This window comes from Tachyglossus aculeatus, chromosome 1, assembly GCF_015852505.1.
Source record: "Tachyglossus aculeatus isolate mTacAcu1 chromosome 1, mTacAcu1.pri, whole genome shotgun sequence".
Taxonomy (NCBI): domain Eukaryota; kingdom Metazoa; phylum Chordata; class Mammalia; order Monotremata; family Tachyglossidae; genus Tachyglossus; species Tachyglossus aculeatus.
This window is the reverse complement of record NC_052066.1, coordinates 129,516,621-129,529,863: the sequence shown is the minus strand read 5'-3', so window position 1 is coordinate 129,529,863 and position 13,243 is coordinate 129,516,621. Positions and strand designations below refer to the sequence as shown.

Here is a 13,243-nt window from a genome sequence, read left to right as displayed (position 1 = left end):
ATGCCCATCAGTAGCTGATGCAGAGTTTAGCACCTTGCACACTGTCAATCAATCAATCAATCAATCGTGTTTATTGAGCGCTTACTATGTGCAGAGCACTGTACTAAGCGCTTGGGAAGTACAAATTGGCAACACATAGAGACAGTCCCTACCCAACAGTGGGCTCACAGTCTAAAAGGGGGAGACAGAGAACAGAACCAAACATACCAACAAAATAAAATAAATAGGATAGAAATGTACAAGTAAAATAAATAAATAAATAGGGTAATAAATATGTACAACCATATATACATATATACAGGTGCTGTGGGGAAGGGAAGGAGGTAAGATGAGGGGATGGAGAGGGGGACGAGGGGGAGAGGAAGGAAGGGGCTAGGGCTGGTGAGCAAGAGAATGTGTTCCTGCTCCTTGCCCACCTAAGTTACCAGTATCAATTTAGATATGTTAAAGGATGTGACCTTCATCTTCAAAGGAATAAGTACGATTGGATTCAGGTATTCAAAGGACAATGTGCTTCTTTACCCTTCTGCAAGGCCTTCATTCCTCTTAAACAAACTAAATGAAATAAAATTCTAAATAAAAGGCTTAGCAGTTTTTGTAATTTTTTATGGCATTTATTAAGCACTTACTATGTGCAGAGCACTGTTCTAAGCGCTGGATCTAATTGAAATCCAACAGATGGGTTCAGGATCAAGGTAGCTAGGAAGAACTAAAAGGAAAAACTAGTTTATTAAATTATTGCTTGTTGAGAATTTTAGTTTTAAAACACCTCTGTATTTCTAACATTTTCAGGATTCTTGGAAGATTCACAATTGTGGCCACCTTATTTGTAAATGGAGTGAAATCAGTGATAGAAACTTTCTTAGTTTTTTTTTGACATCTCCTATTCTGAGTGATTAATTGGTTGGTGATTTGAGTTACAGACATGAAAATACAGTTTATGTGAGTTGAAAAATGTGTACTTTGAGAACAGGAGTAGTGTTTATAACTTTAAAAAATGTCCTTATGATTGGGGAAAAAGTCATCATTATAATAATAGTTATAATTGTGGTGTTTGTTTAGTGCTTAATATATGCCAGACACTGTAATAAGCGCTGGGGCGGATACAGGCAAATCAGGTTGGTCACAGTCCCTGTCCCACGTGGGACTCACAGTCTTAACTCCCATTTTACAGATGAGGGAACTGAGGCATACATACATTGTAATTTGCCCAGGGTCACGCAGAAGACAATTGGCGGAGCTGGGCTTAGAACCCAAGTCTTTTTGACTCCCATGCTCTATCCACTAAACCATGCTGCTCTCTCTAGAATGAATCTAGAAGTGAATTAGGGGGCACTTGTGGGGAGAAGTAGTAGTAGTAGGAGGAGGAGGAGGAGGCAGGAAAAAGGATAGAGAAGATAGATACGTTTTGATGGGTTTACCAGAGTGTGCCTGTCATATGATATGTTTTGATGGGTTTACCAGAGTGTGCCCGTCATATGATTCAAGATCTGTAGGCATCTCTTGACAGTGAGTACCCTTAATTTGAGGAATTACAGTAAAGGGGTGGTCATTATTTTCACGTTTTATCAACAGCCATAATTTGCTTTCCCACAGATGAAATTTTTTTTTTTCCATGGCTTGAGGCTGGCCGTTTTATATATCAGGGGAAGCAACATGGTATAGTGGCTAAAGCACAAGCTTGGGAGTCAGAAGGTTGTGGGTTCACTCCTGGCTCTGCCACTTGTCTGCTGTGTGGCCTTGGGCAAGTCACTTCTCTTCTCTGGGCCTCAGTTACCTCATCTGAAAAATGGGGATTAAGACTGTGAGCCGCATGTGGGACAGGTACTGTGTCCAATTTGTATCCTCCCCAGGGCTTAGTACAGTGCCTGGCGCATAGTAAGTGCTTAACAAATATTACAGTTGTTATTATGTTATCCAATGCGTATATTCCCAGTACTTTCCTAAACTGCTCTTCACTCACAGGGCTTGCTTTCAAGGCACCTTTTAGGTTGGCTGTGTGACAACACAGCAAAATCCAGATCAAAATGGTGTTCCTGTTTGAATCCACTCTTCTGCAAAAGCACCAGAAATGTAAATGTCAACTTTTTTTTTTCTTTGTAGCTTTCATGGCTATTGGACACTTTGGGGGACAAAGAGAGCCTAAGAAAATATTGTAAGGAAAGAGTATAAGATTGATTTGTAGCCATCATCGTAAAAATAGTCAAATATTGAATATTTTGATCGAGACTTTTGGGCAGGTTAACTGACCAGTTTAATTGAAATGGAATTACAGGAGAGTCAAAGAAATATTCATGGGATTTTTAGTCACTTCCTCATTATCCATATTCTTGACATGTTTCCCTTTCTCATTTAATTTATGTCTTCATTCAGTTGTATTTGAGCGCTTTACTGGGTGCTGAGCACACCGTTTTGGGAGTTAATCTTTGCTTTCTTCTTGTGTTCACTTATTTTATTCTTTTTGGTTTTTAATAATAATAATAATAATAATGGCATTTGTTAAGTGCTTACTATGTGCAAAGCACTGTTAATACAACTATATTTCATTTTAGTCTTCATTTATATCTGGGTAATGTTTCTAATCCAGTTTGTGGAGCATTTATAATAAATCTATTCATTTAGACGGGTTTTGTGAATATTTTCTAGAGTTTAAAGGGGCAGTGAGTCAAGGGATTCCTGTAGCATCTTTTCCTCTTCGTTTAGAGAAATGAGAAGCACCCAAAGTGATGGAGTAGTGGAAGAATTCCAGCTCCACCTTCACACCACTGATGTACTTATCCGTGGTGGGCACCTAGCTCCTGAAGTCCTATTCCAATTCAATTTTTGATTCCAACGCCATTGATTTGGAATCTCCAGTGGCCTCAGCAGAGGAGAGGGTGTCATGTAAAAGAATGCATGTTTTATCCTGTAACAGTCATTTAGTAGTACATAGGGACTTTGTGTTCAGCGCCCTGTTCTAAGTTCTTGGGAGAGCACAGTAGTGGTAGAAAACACGATCCTAGTCCTCATGGAGTTTGCAGTCTCACAGAGAAGCTTACATTCTCTACTATTTGGGGTACTTGAGGAAGTGGGCCATTGGGGATTCTCCACATAATCAGTTGAAATTGATTTATTGAGTACCGTTTAGATACTGTGGGATTCTCTGTTCGTCTCTTTGGAAACCGGTATGTTTTGAACTCCATGCAAATAGCAGAAGTTCAGTATGAAAGCACAGGAAGTGCTTAAAATGCTGTTTCATACTTTGCTCATTTTTGTTATTTTAGAAAAATTGATTTTGTCCTCTCCAGGATTAAAAATTTTTTTTTCCTACATGGAGTAAACACAGGCATGAGTTCAGACACTCATCTCTTTCCACTGCATCTCCTGTTGAGCTTGCTCTTCATTTAACTACGCTCACTTGGAAGGTTGGTATGAAAATACCAACTACTGTCAGGACATGGTCACAATTTCTTTGAAAACTGACATTATTTTAACTGAAGTAGAAATCTTTGAGCTGGGGCAGGATTGAGGAGAGAGTGCTGATGGAGATCCCCACTGGTGCTCCAGCTGTGACTTGCCTAATTCTCCAGTGCCTCCCAAAGCCAAAAATATGGGCTTAAAATGGAGAACTGGCAAGATGGAGTGATCTCAAGTCTTTTAAATGCAAAGTGGATTAAATTAATCAGTTTTTTTTTGTTTTCCTTTGCAGGAGTTATATTTTAGAAGTACATCAACACATTTTCAGGATCCTCATCTCTATTTTGAATACACAGTTCATTATTAGACTGATTGTTTCACATTTTAACCAGAATCCCTTCCTTGCCAACCCTTTCCACTGCCCTTAAACTCACTTGCATTAATCGTAGTTTTCGAGTGCTTACTGTGGGTAGAGCACTGTACTAAGTGCTTGGGAGAATACAATATACAAGTGATGTGGAAATTAGTTTATGCTCAACATTGCTTTTTTCCCCCCGTCTTCCTCTAAACAACATACCAACTTGCCAGATCAACACAATAACACAAGCCATGTTGTCTTAAAACACTTCTGAATCTTGATAATATAAAGCTTACTTAGGCTCTTTAGGCATCTGGTTAGAGTGACTTAATTATCTGCCCTTAAAATGAGTTATTGGTATCATTTCAAGAGAAGGAGGTTTTCATAGATAAATCAGTGTTGCCAAATGTATAACTAGACAGTACCTATCACTTGCATATGATAGTCTTTTCCAGCCCCAGCCCTTAATCTTCCTGGATTAGCACCAAGCTCACCTTGGCTGAAGCATTAAGTTACACAATCTTCTTTACATATATCAGGAAGTTATTGTGTAAGACTTCTAAATTAGTGGTTTATCTTTCACATATGTTAGGTGTTAAATTATCTCATGAATTTATTTCCCTCAAGATTGAATTGAAATTACATTTTACTGTTCAACATTGTAACTCGTAGCTTTCCACCTATATATTTTTCTCATAGTGTAAAGTGAATTTGAAATATACCAGAGTGTTCCTATTGAATTTTGAGCAGTAATCATTTTGCAATCTTAGAAAATACCTAAAAATGTATTAATTGTCACAGTTGCACTTGAAGTTGGAATACTGTTGGTTAACTGTACTTTGATTTTTCTTCTGAGTTGTGTAGGCCAAAGGTTTGGGTGAAAAGCCAATTTTTTCCATTTAATCTAGAGAAGCCTATGTATACTCAGTTCTGCCACAAGGTGTGTTTTCACTGTTTTGGTAGAAAATGATGACAGAATTACAGATATTCTTCTCACAATGCAAGCCTGTCTAGATACAGGGCCGTGGGGTGTCAGAAGAAGTAGTGTGTATATGTCCTCGGTGTCAGAGTCCGTGAGTGCTACATTTCAAATTTTCCTTAAAATGAGGTTCTGCTAGATTACAGCCCTTCTGATTATAGGAAAATTGGATGTACCGCCCCGAAGAAATACAGAAGTGAAGTAGGTTTTGTTATAAGACATCTGTATGTATTTTGTTTTTTGTGCATACTTTTTTTTATATGAACCACCAGACAAACCAATTAGGAGGGCCTGCCTTCTCATGGAAAATGTGAGGTAGCAAGGGTCTTGCCACAAGGAAAAGAATAAAGTGACGGTCAAAGGAACAGAAGAAAATTGATCTAAGAAGAGAAGGACAACCGTGGAATTTAGGATAGGAATAGAGAGGAGAAGAGAGGAGAGAAAGTGAACTGAGCAACAGATAGAATTTTAGTCAGGAGAGAGAGGATTTTGAAGAGGAAGAATAAAAAGAGCATTGTGAAGGTTTAATGAGAAGTATGAGAACAGCACAAGAGAAACAGCAAGGGAGCACAAGAATTGTAGGGAAAGGGAGGAAAAGGAGAATAAGGGGGCCAGGACCTGCGGTGTGTCATTTTGGTGTATGTCTAAACTGGATGTGAACTGGCAAACTGGAAGTGGCTTGCCTGAGACTCATTTTCGGGTGGCAGTATACTATTTTTTCAGGTTCCCTGAGCCACACTGTTTCCCTTCCCACCCTTCACAGTCCTAGAAGTTCAGGGCCGCAGCAAGTTGAGGCTTGGCACAATTCCGGTTTAGTGGTTCTCCAGTTTCTGCACTGGACTGATAGTAGATTGGGTCGATCTGGGTAGAAGTTGTTTTCAGACAAGGACGAGGATGTGTAAGTCTTGGTAGTCTCTGCTTTTTTTTTTGTCTTTACAAGGCTTTAATACAGTGGGACATAAGGAAAAGGGGATTCTGTAGAGCCCTTTGTGGTTAGGGAATGTGTTTTCGGAGTGCTTAGTACAGTGCTCTTCGCACAGTATGTTCTCAAGTACTGTTGATTGAAGAACATTAACGAAATGTAAACTAAGAGAAAGGCATGGAAAAATGAAAGTGACTTTGTTCGTGAAGAGCAAAAGTACATTGCTCTACCCAACCAAGGTGATATTATATTTCTAATGAAATCTTTTATTTAAAAATAATGCTAATTTTTTTATTTTAAAGGAATACTAATGAGATACGATGATGAAGTAAAAGATCTATAAAGTTTCTTGCTCATGAGATTTTAAAATACGATTTATAAAGAGTAAGCGGATAAAGTTAATGCAGACAGATATACTTAAAATGTAAAGAATGGACTTCCAGTTTTCTGGTTGTCTGTTTTGGTCCACAAAGCATTGTTTGTTTTTAAAAAGAGTTTGCTAAAAATGTTGAAGTGGAAGCCTTTCTTATCTTTGATTATCATTGTTATCATCATCATTATCATCATTATTCACTGAGAGCTTACTGTTAGTATCAAGCAGCTTGGGAGCATTCAATTAAAGTAGATGACAATGGTCCCCATGTAGTAGCGTATAAACAGCTGTCTCATCCCACCTGGAATAGAGCTTTTCACTAGAATCCTAGACTTTGATGGAGATAAATAAAAAGAGAGGAATGCTATTTCCACATTTCTTAATCCATTGCTGTTTATTCTACACTTAATATTTGCCCCAGTCAGTCAATCGGTGCTATTTAAAAAGCATTTCCGAGGCACTGGAGGCATAGGGTTGAATGAGTGGCCCCTAAATAATGAATGTTGTATTTGCTCCCGTATGCTAGCTTGATTACATTCTAGTTCTGAAGATGTCATTTCAGATTGTGGGTCGCTTATAGGGGGGTCTCGGGGCCTTGATTCCGAGTCTGGAATGGATCCGAATACTTGCTTCAGTTTAGATGGGATGGGAGATAACGTGGTGGGTCTTATGCCAATCCCGACGGGAGCAGCCCAGGCTGTAGCCGCAGAGCTGCGGTACCCCCACACCTCCTCTGTGTTTTCTCTTACATGTCGGGCTTCAAGTTTGGGGAGGAGATTTCCGGGGAAAAGGTATTTACTAATGAAAAGAGTGCGGGCTTTGGGCAGATTTGGGGAGTAGATCTCAGATATTGTGACATGAAGATTTACTGTGTGCTAAAACTGTGCCACATGCTGAATTTTTAACCCTACTATGGTTCTTTTTTTCTTCCTTTTTATTTAGTTGCAGGTCTCGATGACATTATGGATGAAGGAGTGGTAAAAGAAAGTGGTAATGATACCATTGATGAGGAAGAACTTATTTTACCGAATAGGGAGAGATTGGAAGAGACATCAGTCACATCGCCAAGAAAATCTCCTCGTTTAATGGCACAAGGTAATTTACCCAAAGAGAACACTCTAGTAAGACATCATCATCATCAATCGCATTTATTGAGCGCTTCCTATGTGCAGAGCACTGTACTAAGCGCTTGGGAAGTACAAGTTGGCAACATATAGAGACAGTCCCTACCCAACAGTGGGTCAAATGTTATAGTCTAGCTATTGGATACATTTTTAGATTGTAAACTGCTGAATAGAGAGCTTGGTTTACTTTGATGTTCAGTTATAGGGGCTGGCAGAGTGTGCTTCAGTAACAATTTTAATGAATTTTATGTTTCATAACTAATTTACTGAACAATACTTCGGTGCCATTCACATTTTTAATGATTAATTTTATGTAATTTGATTTTTTAATTCAACATGCTAACTCAGATTTTCATCAGGAAAGAGATAAATCCTTAATTGTTAATGAAAGAGGTGATTTGAAAATTGCTATTTTCATTAAGCTACTAAATTCTAGTCTGCTTAATTGCTGTATTCCAGGATAGATTGGTAACACTAGGCCTATAAAACACAAGGAATAAATTTATAATGCTTTTAACATAATTTCTTAAACTGCATAGAAGTGGGCATTCAATTATTTAAAGTCATTTTGAACCCAAGTTGTGTACAGTTGTTATATGTTCCCTAAAATTAGTTAATCTGCAGAGCTTCTTTTGAAAGATGTGAAGATGGATTGTGAGCTGCTTGTGGGCAGGAAATGTCTGTTTATTCTTATATTTTAAATCTTCCAGCTCTTAGTACAGTGCTCTGTACACAGTAAGTGCTCAAATATGATTGAATGAATATAAACCACGTATTGGTTTTACATTAAAATAGCACTTTTTTGTATAAATATCTGTGCAGGCTGTTACCAGGAAGGAGTACTAATTCACACTTAGGCTTAGATCATGTCAACCAGTACTTGATTACCTATGAGTTGACTATCCAGTTGTGGATATTCAGATTTCATGCTTCTTCCTTGCCCTGCCATTTGGAAATTTCACTATTTTCCAAGCTCTGAGGGCGTGTATAAGAAAAGTGAGGAAGTGAAACTCGTCAGTCAATTTTTTCTCTTTGCTAGTAATTGTGGGAGGATGTTCAGTGTGATGGGAAGCAGCATGGCCTAGTGGATAAAGCCTCCAGCCTGGGAGCCAGAGGATCTGGTTTTGAATCCCAGCTTTTGCCACATGCCTGCTGTGTGACCTTGGGAAAGTCACCTAACTTCTCTGTACTTAAATTTTCAGTTGTCCCAGCTGCAAAATGGGGATTCAGTACCTGTTTGCCCTCATACTTAACTGTGAGCTCTAGAGGGGACAGAGACTGTAGTCAGCCTGATTAACTTATAGCTACCCCAGCACTTAGAACAGTGTGTGACACATAGTAAGCGCTTAACAAATACCATTCAAAAAGAGAGACTAAAATGTGAACTGAATTCTTTTATGGTTTTCTCTCTTTTCTGGGCCCTCTGCCCCATTATTATTTGCATGTGAATTCAAAGGCATAACTGAGTATTCCTAATCATATGGAATGTAAACAACATTTCTTTGGGTGTTGTAACTTGCTTCCTCCTAAATCCAGTACAGTATTACTTCTACCTAGAAATAAAAGATGTATATGAAGTAAATAAGAAGTACATGAGAAGCATGAAGCATATGAGAAGCAGCGTGGCTCAGTGGAAAGAGCACGGGCTTTGGAGTCAGAGGTCATGGGTTCAAATTCCGGCTCTGCCAATTGTCAGCTGTGTGACTTTGGGGAAGTCACTTCACTTCTCTGGGCCTCAGTTCCCTCATCTGTAAAATGGGGATGAAGACTGAGCCCCACGTGGGACAACCTCAACACTTTCTTTCCCCCCAGTGCTTAGAACAGTGCTTTGCACATAGTAAGCGCTTAATAAATGCTATCATCATCAAGTTACTTAACTTCTCTGGGCTCAGTTACCTCATCTGTAAAATGGGGATTAAGACTGTGAGCCCCCCATGGGACAACCTGATCACTTTGTAACCTCCCCAGCGCTTAGAACAGTGCTTTGCACATAATAAGCACGTAATAAATGCCATCGTTATTAAGTAAATGCATTTATAAATCTTCGTCTAGTGAAAATAGTAAAGTCTGTAACTCGTCTGGAGCATTACAGCCTCAGACCTGGAGACTCCAAATTCCCTTACTTTGGAATCTTTTTTTTAAATCATATTCCTGGACATTACTTGTCCTAACACCGATTTACAGGGTAGCAGTTTCTCATAATTCCTCAGGGTACCCAAGCAGGACTGTTGGGAGACCACTGCAATAGGCTGATCAGCCTGGTGCATTAGGATGGCACAAGGGTGACTCTCCTTGAATAAAAGCTTTGCCAAGATGAGATTCCATGAGGGACCTGAGAATGGCTCTGCATTTGACAAGCTCATTAGTGAAGCAAGGATCCATCATTATATGCCAACAGTGAATGAAAGATGGTGGGAGTTCCTGAAGGACAGGAACAGTGTTATTAACTCTGTTGATCTCTGCCAAGCATTTAGTACAATGCTGTGCTTAGAGTATTATTAATTATTATTATTATTATTATTATTATTTTATGGCATTTATTAAGCGCTTACTATGTGCAAAGCACCGTTCTAAGCGCTGGGGAGGTTACAAGGTGATCAGGTTGTCCCACGGGGGGCTGACAGTCTTCATCCCCATTTTCCAGATGAGGTAACTGAGGCCCAGAGAAGTGAAGTGACTTGCCCAAAGTCACGCAGCTGACAATTGGCAGAGCCGGGATTTGAACCCAAGACCTCTGACTCCAAAGCCCAGGCTCTTTCCACTGAGCCACTCTGCTTCTCTTGAGCCACGCTGTTTAGGCACTCAATAAATACCATTGATTGAGTTTAAATCACACATTGGCCATTTCAGGCATATTTGCAAGCATGGAGTAGCATAGAGTGTGTGTGTGTGTGCGAGCATGTGCGTGCACACATTAATAATAATAATAATAATAATTATTATTATTATTATTATTATTTTGGTACTTAAGCGCTTACTATGTACCAGAGCACTGTTCTAAGCGCTGGGGTGGATACAAGGTGATCAGGTTGTCCCATGTGGGGCTCACAATCTTAATCCCCATTTTACAGATGAGGTAACTGAGGCACAGAGAAGTTAAGTGACCTGCCCAAGGTCACACAGCTGACAAGCGGCGGAACCGGGATATATATTAGCATTGCATGCACAACCACGCACCCAGTCTCTCATTTTTCCTCCCGGTTCTCAGCTTAGTTTCTGGAGAATTTACTCGGTATCCTCTTTGAAGAGTTAAACCACAACAAATGAACCTTTAGGCAGAATGATCCCCTCTATATGTATTTCAAAGCCTCTCTGTTGTTAATCAGAATACTCTGATTCTCACTTTCCCATCTCGCTTCCCCTCCTCATTAACAATATTGATCCAAGACTGTGAGCCTCATGTGGGATCAGAATGTATTGACAAGTTGATGTTGCAGATGAAGACATTCATAAAGTTTTGAGTGAAGTGTGACACTTTAAGGCAATCTTGATATTCATTTGCTGTGGTTTTAGTTCCCGTTTTCTTTATATTGACCTTGGGATATCCCTATCGCTTAAGTTTAGGTTAATGCATTTTAAAACATTCAATGTTAGATAATTGCGGTGCAGCATATTATATAGCCCTAGGACCTGTATCGAACTGCTTATTTCTAAGAAAGATGATGCGTTGATTTTGGCTGTATTTTGAACTTGCAAAATTCTAGGGTTTTTTTCTTTCTGTTTGACTTTCCAGTGAATTTTCTCTTTGATTATATATTCCAAATAATCTCTCCCCAAGGCAAGTAACAGTTTAGCTAGAAATTTCACAACTAGTGTATTTCCTATGGAAGTACAGGATTTTGTTGACCAGATTAAATTCAGAGAATTACTATTTTAGAAAGCTTACTGTGTCTAAAAATATTGCTGGCAGAAATGAACTATGTTCAATTACCAGCTGAGTGAACTGTTTTAAAACGTGTTTAATTTGTGTTTAGGTCAGGGGTGAATTGATCCAAACACAATCAAAATATTTAGAGAGCTACACCACAGAAATGAGATTATTTTATGCTACAGTACAGCTGTGCATTGGAGAGAAACAGGTCAAAAGAGAGTTATTTATTTATTTATTTTTTTTCCGTGATAGAACAAGTACGGAGTTTGCGACAAAGCACTCTAGCCAAGCGGCCAAATGCAGCACCTTCAAGTAACGCAAAGAAAGCCGCTGTGAAGACTGTGCCTGCACAAAAAACTGGAGCGAAACAGCCGGACAAATGCCAGAATGAGGAGGAAGAAGTTAGTGCTCCACTGAAAACAGAGCCTCAGAAAGAAGTGAGGAGGAGTAGCCGACGAATTGGGCAAACCGATGAAGTAACAGAAGGGTCACTGGCTTCCTCAGGTCATTCAACACTGACTGCTGGTTCGGAATCAAAGGATGACGCAAAGCTAGAAACTGAGAATCGGCGAGATAATCAGGGAGAAATGGATGTTGCATCTCATGAATTAAGTAGTCCATCTTCCTGTTCTGCAGCTGAAGAAAGGAAAAGTGAGGCTCTGATGGGAATTGAAGTTGCGAGCGGTAGTCCAAAGCTTTGTAAACTTGCACATAGAGAAAGCAATGAACTGAATGAACCTGAGGTTGATGAAACGAGCGTAAAAGGAAGCACTGGACATAGGTCGGAGGAACTGGTAAAACCACCCAGAGGAGATGACCAAAGTAATGTAGCTGCGGGAGCTGCTGCTTCAGCTGATGATGGTGCTTGTGCAGGTTCAAATAAAACAGAAGGCAACCCTGAAGTTTTATCCAGTTCTATGGATGAGGTTATTGAATGTAATTCAGGATCACAGACTGCTGTGGAAGTTGCTGATAAAAACATAGCATCGCTTCAAGGACAAAAAATGGAACCTCCAGCCGATTCAGATTTGCCTAACAAGCATTTGGCTCCCACAGAACTTAATAACGTAGACCTAAAGACCACAGATGCTACCGCTGCTGAGTCAGAGAGCAATATTTTAGAAAATAGTGTTCATGAACCTACTGACCAGAATCTGCAACAAGTTGATCCTGTTAAGAGGGGAAGCCAAGAAATAAAACTGCAGGACGATGTAAACAGGCAGTCAAGTGGTGCTTCTTCTGCAGTAGGTTCTAAAAACGTGAGATCCAAAAATAGTAAACTTGTACAACAGTCTAAGCAAGATATAGCCATAGGTTCTCGGAAAAAAATAGTGACAGTAAAAGAAGTAATGCATAGCAAAACTAGACCTAGTGTTAAACATATGTCAGGTGTTCACAAAGAAACTTCAGTCAATTTGAAAAGGAATGCTGATGAACCGGGATGTCAGCAAGCTTTTCATAAACCAGTTAAAGTGAGAAAAAAACACGGTGATAAAGATGTGAAGTCACATGGCGGTGGCCCAGGGATCAAATCTCTGAAAAGTCAGAGTTCTACAGTGTTAAAAAAGGGACAACAGACTCAAAATCCAGTTCTGACACAGAAACCGTTAACTCACTCTGTCGGTGACAAAGCTCATGCCCATCTGAGTTGCTCTAAAGACCTTCAGCAGCCAACTTCTGCACATTTACCACATTCCAGTCAGAAACAAGGCCACAGACAGCAACAGCAGCAAGGGACTGCGTCAAGAGCAAATAGTCACATAAAGGAGGAGGTGGAATTGAAAGATTCTTTAGGTGTAGAACACTTGAAGGAGGATGACAAACTGAAACTAAAAAAAACCGAGAAGAATGTTCAGCCCCGCCAAAGAAGAAGTAGCAGAAGTTTTTCTCTGGATGAGCCTCCCTTGTTCATTCCAGATAATATTGCTTCTGTAAAACGGGAAGGCTCAGAACATGTGTCCTCATGTGAAAGCAAATATGTTTGGGCTCCAAGCAAGCAGTGTGGGTTTTGCAAAAAACCCCATGGCAACAGGTGTGTGTGTTTGGAGGGGTTGTATTCTGTCCAATTTTCAAAGTACTGTTTTTGGAATCAGTAAGGTAATTCATTACACTGTGTAAAACGAATTATTTCCTGAAGTCTAAAGCAAGGCAGAGAATGTTCTTAGTAGAAGTCCTGGAAATACAATAAAAGACTGGATTTTTGGGGGAATTTCATATTCT

General features: G+C 39.6%; 1 protein-coding gene across 5 annotated transcripts in view; it reads left to right on the top strand.

Annotated features, from left to right (window-relative positions):
* The window catches only part of PHF3 (PHD finger protein 3), an 82,973-nt gene that overhangs the window by 26,539 nt on the left and 43,191 nt on the right, over positions 1–13,243 (top strand). For all 5 annotated transcript variants that reach the window (XM_038751790.1, XM_038751775.1, XM_038751800.1 and 2 more), the window contains 2 exons: positions 6,971–7,123; positions 11,276–13,055. In XM_038751790.1, the coding sequence (XP_038607718.1) occupies positions 6,971–7,123; positions 11,276–13,055 (1,933 nt within the window). The remainder of the gene's footprint in view (positions 1–6,970; positions 7,124–11,275; positions 13,056–13,243) is intronic.